At 50.1% G+C, this 10,376-nt stretch overlaps 1 protein-coding gene and 1 long non-coding RNA gene across 3 annotated transcripts; one reads left to right on the forward strand and one right to left on the reverse strand.

Moving 5' to 3' along the window:
- The first annotated feature begins 406 nt into the window (after window positions 1–406).
- LOC137862136 (uncharacterized) lies at window positions 407–7,713 on the forward strand. 2 transcript variants are annotated; one of them, XR_011100065.1, is made up of 5 exons: window positions 407–724; window positions 2,524–3,131; window positions 3,362–4,778; window positions 5,220–5,265; window positions 7,135–7,713. It is a non-coding gene; the product is annotated as an uncharacterized lncRNA (long non-coding RNA). The 2 variants fall into 2 exon arrangements; XR_011100066.1 differs by having other exon boundaries at window positions 2,591–3,131.
- OGFOD1 (2-oxoglutarate and iron dependent oxygenase domain containing 1) lies at window positions 1,167–10,336 on the reverse strand. The gene is made up of 13 exons (XM_068693832.1): window positions 10,177–10,336; window positions 9,943–10,088; window positions 8,744–8,790; window positions 8,566–8,666; window positions 7,795–7,911; window positions 7,208–7,299; window positions 6,072–6,200; window positions 5,607–5,720; window positions 4,811–4,890; window positions 4,399–4,694; window positions 2,940–3,062; window positions 2,029–2,087; window positions 1,167–1,757 (listed from the first exon to the last, which is right to left on the reverse strand). Exons 1-13 carry the CDS (start codon window positions 10,334–10,336, stop codon window positions 1,596–1,598), a joined length of 1,626 nt encoding a protein of 541 aa, XP_068549933.1. The 3' UTR covers window positions 1,167–1,595.
- Between the last annotated feature and the right edge of the window lie 40 nt (window positions 10,337–10,376).

The raw sequence follows: 10,376 nt of genomic DNA on the forward strand, positions 1-10,376 counted from the left end.
GGGTGTGGAGTATTTGTGCCAACACAACTTGCCTTACTTTGAGCTTGCTGTTCCTCTGCTGCTAGCTGTGGTCTTACACCACCCCAGGTGTCTGCAGGGAGAAAACACCTGGAGCTGGAGATGTAGCAGGCTAAACCAAAGTCCCTCTCCTGACCCAGAAGATTCAGGAGGAAACAAATGTGCACACTTCCCAGCTTGCTGCAGGCCCGTAGCCTACATTGGCTTGGCTGATCTGCAAGTACACCTGGCTGATCTGAGAGTACACCTGCGTCTCTCCAGTGCAGAAAAGCTTTAGGCAAGCATGTGCATGCCAGGGCCAAGACTACAGCGTGGTGTTCTGCTGCCCAGCTGGCTGGCCTCCCTAAGTGCTCAGCATGCATTCTGCAACAGCACCTCTTAGTGGGCTGACAGCACCCCAGGGGTGACATGTCCTGCACAGCCCTGCTTGCAATTAACATGGCAGGCAGGCTACAATTAGTGAAAGTGCGTACCCAGGGAAGGTATGGCACCAAGACCACAACGTTTCTTACAGCAGTTAGCTGCCTACCAGGTACTGTCTACCACAAGAATTGCATACCTGCTACCTGGAAAGATCTGAGCACCCTCTCTCCAATGACAGAAGCCACGCTGGAGCCTAGCAGACCCTGAGACAGAACTGTCAAAGTGACAAGAGGCTATGCTGTAGGTGATCCTCCTGCTCCCTGGGGACAATGAGCCGAAAGAGGTGAGTTGACACCTTCCTGTTCCCAGCCCAACCTCTCCTGAGACTGGAGCCACAACTCTTTCATACCAGAAGCACAAAGCTGTCCCAGTACATGCTCACAAGTAGAGAAATACATAGGAGCAGGTCTCTCCTTTCACTTACTGCTTGACTTGTAAATTCTTTGGAGCAGGGGCTGCATCAGAGTCTGCCTGCACAACATTTAGCATAATAAAGTCCAGCTCCCTATTACAGGGCCAAGGCCTTGTCAATGCCAGTGGCTTTAGAGCCTCGCTTTCTTCCTTTGCAATTCCCTAAAGCTGTACAGCTGGAAAAACCTCTTATTTCCCAGGGCAGTTCCATTACTTCTGACACTACAAAAGGTGAACAGTTAAGCTCCAGAAAATGTCTTGGGTATTTTGTAACAGAACTTACTCAGCTACAGGTTGAAGCATTCAACTGACACTTTTTTTTTAATTTTTTTTTTTTAATAAAAGTCATCATCCTAGGGACATGCACGGTTGTAATTTTCATCCTGACGGATGAGAGACTCATCCCACCATGCTATTTCCATGAGAGAACAGCTGGAAAGCTGTGATACAGTAGTTATCAGTTGCATGGGGATGCTCCCTTCCACATACCATTAAAAGCAGTGAAGAGCACGTGTTATAACCAAGTCAGGAGACTGGATTTCCGTGTGTACAGTTAATTAAAAAAGTCACCTGGACCCTCTTTGAAGGGTACAGTTCGTATACAAGGAGATCAAGTTAGCTAAGTCAAACTAAGTTTGTTGATGCTAACCTAACATCAAAGTTTGTCTGGGCTTAGGCAGGCCCCAGCTTGGACAGAAACCTGCCCAAAGCCACTATTTTCAGTGACAAGGGTCACTCAACCATCACTCATAATAGACAAATGAAAAATCCCAAAATCCTTTTCTGTTTGGATGCTTTTTCAGGCGTGCCAAGCTGCGGTGATTGATGTATTTCACAAACTTCATAGTTTCTTTGTCTCTATATACCAGGGCCAAGCAGTTGTCCTCTGGGTTCACTGTCAAGAGCTAGAAGGCACAAGAGTAAGGGAAAAAATTAGTTTCAAAAAATTGCTTTGCCAGAGTCTTAAGGTTTATAGTGAACGCTTGCCTCTCAAAGCTGAACCCAGAGCTACACCCATGAGCTGTAATTCAGGCAGGAAGCTCGAGAGTAGACATGAAACTCCCATGTGATACCAAGCACCCCCAACATTATATTATCATTACGACAAAGTGTAATTGTGCCCCTCAACTCTAAACATTTTTCATCTACTTTGCAACTAGTAACTGAGCTCCTTACCTCTTCATCTTCACCTTTAGCAATGTAGGAAGTAAAGCCACCATATTCTGGATCCCAGTCTGAAAACAGAACAGAAAGATTCTGAAAGAGTTGAACACCGTCCAGACTCCACGCAGCGTTCTTGGAGATGCAGTTTTCTTACCCCACTCAGCAGAGTGACTAGATCCAGGATTATCCCTGATTTACCTCCTGACAGGCTATTTTTTCCCCTTTACATTCAGAAATGACTTGAAGCAACCATGCAAAATTTGCCTTTTAGCACAGGCAGGCCATTTAAGGTTGTTTGGCTCTCTGCACCCCACGTGCAGAACAGTTTTGCCTTAGCAGATATGCAAAAGGATTTCAATTCAAGCATGTGCCAGGTGGCTTCAGCCATGCATTCTGGGCTTATCTTGTCAAAAATGCTTATGTTTATATTTTTGTTTTCACCGTTATCCAACTAGCAATCAATCTAAAATGCCTCAACATGCCTAAAGAAACTTTAAAAACCCCTAGGCTTTGTGAATTGGAGACACTGATGGTTTTGATGAGCAAAAAAAGCCAAAAGGAACACTTTCAGCAGGCATTCTGGCTACCTGGACCTCCCCCAGTGAGAGGAAAGCCCCCAAGGTCCCGTCCTTTCCCTCTGCCCCAGCGAGCCCCCCAGGCGCCACCTCCCGGCTGGAAGAGGAGAGGTCATGGGGAAGCAGAGTCAAAGCTGATCCCATGGCCACACTTCCAAATCTCTGCGTAAGGACCACTGAAACCAGTGCTTATGCAAAAGAAACTTTGAGGATAAAATCTACAAAGCCCCTTCAGGTAAGAAAAGCATGGAAATTTCTGCTGCTGTAGCAATGCTCAGAATTCAAAGTCTTCCCTTTAGGCAAACCTTGTCAAGGAGAATGAGTTACCTTTCTCTTTTGTCTGCTTACCTTCACAGCCACAGAAGAAGAGAAGGTCGAGAGCAAATTCAGTTGCTTGAGCATCATGGACTAGAGTGTAGTGCCCGTTGGTCCAGCGTCGCAGCTCCCCTGCGCACACAGGGGTACTTGAGCCTATGGGAGGGAACAAATGCCAGGGAAAACAATGAAGTTGACCAGTAGTTAACTCCTGCTAAGCTCTAGGTATGTGGGGAGCAAACCCCTGCACTCTTCACACTGCTGTGAAGCCCTCTTTGCTGGCCCTGGCAAAACATAAAGGGAAGAAAAAGTAAAACATCCCATGTTAACTTCTTTTTCAGAGGTGACTCTTAGTTATGCCCTTTGTACAATGTGGCGGATGACGAGATTTGCTCTCTGACAGGTCCAAGAGGCGACGTGGTTTGGTTTAACCAGTTCTTCCTTGTGTTTTGTAGTTGTCCCCCCGCACCACCCCAGATTTACAGTACAGCTCTGAACTTCAAAAGCCAGCAACAACCTGTCTGCTCTGCAAGTACACTGCGAAACCAGCCGATGCTTCAGGGAAGATAGTGCTCTGAACTCACTCTTCATGTGAATCCCAGGCAGGTACATCAGAATTTGGGAAAGCCTTTCTTTTCTCATGGCCCCAGCTCAGTTTTCAATCCATGCAGCCTCAAACTATGCCCTCCTCCTACACAAGTTCAAAATTACACAGCAGGAGCATTGTAGATAGAAAAAGCAAATGTCTAGCTGTGGAAATCAGAAAAAAAAACAACAACAAAGCTTTTGTACCACTTAAGTATTTGGGTGGGATTTTCAGTAGGACTCGGTTTTTGATCCCTTTTTCTTCCAATGTCCATAAAAGATGAACATTTTAAAATATTCTACCCTTAAACTTCAAAGCTACTGCCTTAAATAAACAGCACCAGTCCATGATTCCAAAATTAATATTATTGTTTATATATGATATCTTATTGCTGGCAATTAAGTGGCTGTTTAGGCTGGCAACATTTTCTGAAAGGTTAAATCTTAATTTTTAGGTATTAAGTTTTCTAAATCCAAAATTACCTTTACTTCTAATCTCTTCACTTCTTTCTATTTGGTTTGGTCTCTCATAAAAATCTATTTTATATGAAGCAGGAACATGTGGATGTAGAAACCATGTAACTATTGGCAAAGGATTATCGGGCAATCAACACCCTTCCCTCCTCACCCATGCTTTAACTCCTGCAGAAGTCTTGTCCTATAGACTTGGGGCTGACAAGGTCTGTTCAAAATGCTGCTCCAATGCATTATTTTAGTCCAAATTCTTCTGCAATGGTCGTTTTTTTTTTGGATACCCCATCTGACATGCTCCAAATCCCATGTTTGTGCCCTGCGTTTGCTGCAGGTGAAATTCTACTTCCATGAGAATCTCTGGGAATTCTGCTACCAAAACCCTTGAAGTCAGGATTCTGCTCTAGTCCTTTCATGCTGCTGCTGCTCCACTTACCGTTCTGTGTCTCGCTGTCTTGTGCTTCGGGGATGTCGTCAGGCTGGTCAGGCTGATGGGCACTGCCATCAGCGTGTTGCTCAGTCCCATCCTGCCTGGGTTTGGGACTGCTGTGCCCAGCACTGTCTGCTGCTCTTCCTTCCCCAGCATCTTCATCCTCATCGGAAGGCGCCAAGAAGTGCAGCTTTAGGCCAGTGAAGTTGGAAAGCAGTAAAAACAAAGCCTCTGAGCGTAAGAACTGCAGGAAGTTCTTCAGGATGTCAGGGAGGCTGTCCTCCTCTGCTGCCTCGTAGAGTCTGAAAGATAGCAGAGGTATCAGCAGTGGGGAACCGATGGCCACGTCGGTCAGTGCAGCCTCACGGCAGCTCCTGCTTGGCATGGTCAGTAGAAGCAGGATGCTGTTATTTCCTACCTTTTGTTGGGAGGCCCCCGGGTATTCCACTGGATGTCTTTGTTCTCCAAAGCTTCACACAGTAGTTGAAATTTCTCTTTCTACAAGAGAAAGATAGTGCAGAAACTTGAATGTTTACCCTCCAGGTCTCTCTTGGTGTATTACAAGCAGCCATCCTACACTCATACATAAGGCACTTTAACTTGTCTGTGGCTCCTAAGGACTGCTGAGCTGAAGGGCACAGGCTGGGCAGGCATAGTGAATTTTCAATGCCAGTGACTAATATATAAGGCATTACTTGATTTTCTTCTGGGTGAAAACGTAATTTCACTGAGATATGGATGCTCAGTAAAGCAGGGGTAAGTCAGCCCTGAGAAGCAAAGCCTTTCAAGAAAGACAAAACCATTGTGGGTATTTGTTTTACATACAGGTCGAGTTCCCTGAGTGCTCCTTAGCTGCGAGAGCTTGAGGGACAGGTAAGGACACTCCGGTCACCACAGGAAGGATGACGTGTTTCCATCCTTCTGCTTTGCTTCTAGTAGGAAAAAAGAATGGTAAAGCAAAGTTTGTGGGTTTTGATGTGTCCCTACACAGCAGTGTACAGGCAGCGAGCAGGTGATCCAACCACAGAATCACAGAATGGTTGAGGTTGGAAGGGACTTGTTGAGGTCACCTTGTCCAGCCCCCTTCAGGGTGTGAAATTAGGTGTTTTAGTTGCTGTACAAGCAAGGCCTTTCCCGGCCTGCGTGATGTGTGGTCACTACTAGCCCCGAGACCCATTCTGGCAGGCCACATCAGATGGAACCACAGGGCTCACCTTAAGAAAATCCTTCAGGAGAATTTCTGATCGCTCTTCAAATTCCTCCTGGATTTGAGCTTGGGAGTCCATGTCCAAATAAACTACATTGATCCACTCGTACAAGATTTCATGCTGGAAGGGAAATGGATTTAAACAGTATTTGCAAAAGTAAGAATGATTCCCCAGTTCCTCTTTGCCCAACTGGTCACAGAGCTAGATTCCACCCCCAAGACTCCATTTATTTCTTTTTTTTAATTGCACAAGGAGTATTAGCTGCATTCTCTGTGCTGTTGTTGGCATGCACAATGGACAGAGTAAAAAGAGATATACAAGAGGGAAACACAAATGTATGGACAGAAACAAAAAGAATGGGATAAGTTAAAGATTAAAGCATCCCCAAGCACTGGTGTGTCCCAAGCAGGTACTCCAGCTGAAATGAAAGAAATGGAAATGCCGTTAAGCACATCTAGGCTTGCTACTCACATCGTAAGGGATGTGTGGGCTCCTGGGCAAGGGAGCTTCAATGTAGGGTGCAGGTCTGTCTATTGGTGGGCCGTGAAACCAGCCGCTCACTGACAGGCGGCACTTCTCCTCCGACAGGATCTCTGACACCTGTAACAATGTTGAGCAGAACGTTACTGTTCAGACCACGTAACAGGCTACATAGACAGGTTGTCATAAGACACAGACTTGACTCCAGAGAGCTTACTAGATGCAGACAGGAGTCAGACAAGGGCTAGAGCAAACTGGGTTATTCCCTGTTCACACAGAGAGGGCGAAAGGAAACTCTGATGTTCAAATCCATTGTAGATTTCCAAAATCCGTTCCTGAGCTTTCACTTTAAGCACCCAGCAGAACCCACTCCCCCTCTCTGATAGCTTGAGCAAAGGTTGAGTCACTTTATTATTAAAGGTAACGTCAGTTTTCTACCACTTGTCCTGTTGAAGAACCAGCCAGCACAGGCTGCAAAACTCAGCTGCCACAGGTTAATCTGGATACTCAGAATACAGATGAGCATGTGGGCCACAGCAGGCTATACTGGTCTCACTTTTGTCTTTTACTTTTTAAAAAGTGCTGTAAAACAAGCCATCACGAAGGGCACTTGCCTGATGCCTTTGGCTCTGGATTAAACCTTTCAGACTAAGAGCTAGTCTTTTATCCTGGCATTTAAACTGGTCTGTGGAAACCCTTGTTTTTCACAGCGATAGCCACCGTTAAACATTGATTTAATTGAATTGTGCACAGACATAAATTGGGCTAAACTGAACAGCTGCAGATTCGAGAGTGCTGAACTGTAATAGCAGTGTGAAGAGAGAGCCATCCCCTTACGACTGGTTGCTAGCCACCAACTGTCATGAATTTCTAAATAGCACATGAAGACTTTGGAATTTCTTCCCCAAGATGATGAAGCTACATGGATGGTTTAAAGCTGGCTTTGTCAGTTCCTTTCTCCTCAAAGTCACTAGCCTTTAAAACACAGCACTTTGCATAAGTATCTGTCCTGACTGCGTACATTTCTCCCTTTTCCTTCTCCCCAACCCACCAGGACTGTTATTACACACGGAATGAATAACCACAACAGTGAGAAAAATCAAAATGAATAAAAGGCAGCTCCTTGCCTGGTGGAAAGAGACTGGAGACACTTCAAAGAAAACCAGCGTGTTCCACGAAGGCATTAATGACTTCATGATTTTCTGCGGCTGAAAGTGTTCTGAGGAGGAAGAAAGCATACTCTGATTAAGATAAGAACTGGTGCTTGCAAGGAACTGACGTTTCTCTCTGCCTACATGATATTGTGACAGGTGAGACACCTGGGTGTAAGGTATGGAGCTCAGAGCAAGAGCCTGATGAGCAATCAGTGAGCTTTTATTGCTGGAAAGGAAAGTTATCTTCGTCACATTAAAGTTCCAAGCACAGTTACCGGCTTCACTTCTATCCTGCCTCCACTCTTGGCTCCTTCAAAAAAGCAGGGAAAAAAAAGGATTCCCCTCTTTATTGGCCTTTTTCCTCTGCTGTCACCCCCTGGCTTTGTCTGCAAAGACTACTACAGCCCCTCTCCAAGGTGCAAATTTTATCCATATGTCAGCTTTTCTGAATTAAGAATAAATTATTTATCTTCCTTGTACTGCTTGAGGGCAGAGCTGCTGCAAGGGCCACATAAGCTTCATCTTTTCCAGCCCCCCGAGGCTGAGCTCCAAGCCCTTACCATCTGTGCTAAACAGGTCCAGCGTCCCCCCGTCGCTCTTCTCCCAGGGTGGGACGAGGTACAGGATGAAAGCAATCCTCCGACCCTCCAGCTCATCATCGTGGCACAGTAAGACATCTGCAATTACACACATTTTGCTGCACTAGAACCTATTATACATACAATTAATTTCAGTGGCTCCTTCTCAGCTTTGTCCCCACACAGATACAAGAATAAGTGTGCCCTGCCCAAGAACTGTAGTGTCACCTGTCAGCATCACCAGCACAGCAAGAGTAACGCTGTGGGGTTTTGCTGTAAGTGATGGATTAGCCCACTCTGACGACGCACACGGTTACAATTCTTGTCACCCACCCTCTGCAGCTATTGCTGGGTACTGTGGACAGAGATTCCTACATTAATCGGTGATTCAAGGTCTGATTCTTTAATGCATCACTGCTCTTTGAGGAGGTTTGTTGCTGGAGGGGGGTGGATCTCTAAGAAAAGGCCAACAGTTGGTTGTGCAGAAAACCTTTGAGTTAAGAGCAGTACAAATATCCCCAGCCTGAGGTCATTTTTCATGACGAAAAGGCCAGGTGAGGTGACTGCAGCGATAGCTTTTCCGTAATCTGGACCTCACACGTGTTTCTTCTCCCTGATCGTGACTTTTGCCAGTTTCTTGGACCTTCCTGGCATTAGAAGGGGCTAGCAGGGGGGTTTGGAGGGTCTTCTGCAGAAACACAGCTCCCTGCACCCCCACAGCAGCATCAGGGGCAGGGCTGCTGGCAGACTGACCGGTACACTCGTATTTAGCGCAGGAGATGTCGATGGTGGGCTCCAGCTCGATCTGGGTGACAGCAGACAGCCACGCTCGGACTTCTCCGCTCAGCGCTCGCCTGCGGAGCGAAGCATGAGGTGTAGGGCAGGCTCGGGGCCAGCCCCAGCTCCTACCCGAGGATCCCCGGGCCTTTACCTCAGCGCGGCGACGTGCGGCTCCGGCCGGGCCCCCAGTTCCTCAGACTGTGGCACCCCAAGGATGGGCAGGAGGGAAGCGGTTAGGGCAGCCCTGCTCCCAGACACCCCCTGGCCCCCAAAACCCCAGTCCCTGCTCCCCAGCTGCCCCAGGCCTCGCTCCCGGAGCCCCCATCCCCAGATCCCCCGGTCCGTTTCCCCTGCTCCCCAGTCCCCCCCCATATCCCCTCCAACCCACGACCCCTGCTCCCCAGACCCCTTCACCCCAGACTCTCCCCCACCACTCCCTGCTCCCTGGCTCCCACTTCCTGGGCCCCCCTAACCCCAGATACCCCCATCCCTTCACCCCAGATGCCCCCGCTACTCGTTCCCTGACCCCAGACACCCCCCATTCCTCACTCTCTAACCCCAGACACCCTGTTCCCCATCCCCTGACCCCAGGCACCCCCTGGTCCCCATCCCTTCACCCCAGGCACGCCCTGGTCCCCACTTCCTGACCCTAGAACCCCCCCATTCCCCACTCCCTGACCCCAAACACCCTCCAATCCCCATCCCCTGACCCCAGAACCCCCCATTCTCCACTCCCTGACCACAGAACCCCTCCGTTCCCCATCCCCTGACCCCAGACACCCCCTGGTCCCCATCCCCTGACCACAGATCAACCCCCGTTTCCCATCCCCTGACCCCAAGCACCCCCCATTCCCCACTCCCTGACCCCAGACCCCCCGCTTCCCATCCCCATCCCCCAGAACCTTCCTGTTCCCCATCCCTTGACCCCAGACGTCCCCCATTCCCCATCCCCTGACCCCAAACACCCCCGGTTCCCATCCCCATCTGCCAGAACCCCCCCGTTCCTTGTTCCTTGACCGCAGATGCCCCCCGTCCCCCATCCCCTGACCCCAGACACACCCCGGTCCCCACTCCCTGATGCCAGAACCCCCCATTCCCCATCCCCATCCCTCAGAACCCCCCCGTTCCCTATTCCCTAACCCCAGACCTCCCCGTTCCCCATCCCCTGACCCCAAACACCCCGGGTCCCCATCCCCATCCCCCAGAACCGCCCGCTCCCCATCCCTTTACCCCAAACACCCCCATTCCCCACTCCCTAACCCCAGACCTTCCCGATCCCCACTCCCTGCCCCCAAACCCCCCCCGTTCCCCATCCCCTGACCCCAAACCCCGCCCCCCCCGTCCCCGCACCTGCCGCACGGAGACGAGGTCGTTGCGGCGCGTTGTGAAGCCGAGGCCCAGCAGCTCATCGCTCAGCTCCGCCGCGAAGGCCGGGCTGCGCAGGAAGCGGGGCAGCACCCCGTGCCGGAACGGCGCCGGCTCCACCGACACCGCCTCTGAGGGGGCACAAACGGCGCTGAGGGGACCGGGGGGGGGGGGACACCGGGGGTTAAAGGGGTGGGGGGGGCACAACCGGGCTCCTACCGTCCCGCAGCGGCTCCCCGCGGGCCCAAGCCGCCGCCGCCCGCTCCCTCAGCGCCGCATCGCCGAGGGCAGCGCAGAGCTGGGCACTGGCCGCCCGCCGCCCCCGCTTCTCCTCGCCGCCGCCCCCCGCCGCCGCCGCTCCGCGCCGCTTCGCCCCCATGGCGCCGCCGAGGCTGAGGCGGGGACTACAACTCCCAGCG

The sequence above is a fragment of the Anas acuta genome, chromosome 10, assembly GCF_963932015.1.
Source record: "Anas acuta chromosome 10, bAnaAcu1.1, whole genome shotgun sequence".
In the NCBI taxonomy this organism is placed as follows: Eukaryota; Metazoa; Chordata; class Aves; order Anseriformes; family Anatidae; genus Anas; species Anas acuta.

Bases quoted from the DNA above. Each gene is read 5' to 3' on its own strand.
- OGFOD1 (XM_068693832.1), bottom strand. From the start codon at position 10,336: ATGGGGGCGAAGCGGCGCGGAGCGGCGGCGGCGGGGGGCGGCGGCGAG. The intron at 7,912-8,565 runs GTCAGTCTGCCA...GTGTAATTGCAG, and splicing joins CGCTAAATACGAGTGTACCG to ATGTCTTACTGTGCCACGAT. The intron at 5,721-6,071 runs GTGAGTAGCAAG...TTTCCCTTCCAG, and splicing joins GCCCACACATCCCTTACGAT to CATGAAATCTTGTACGAGTG.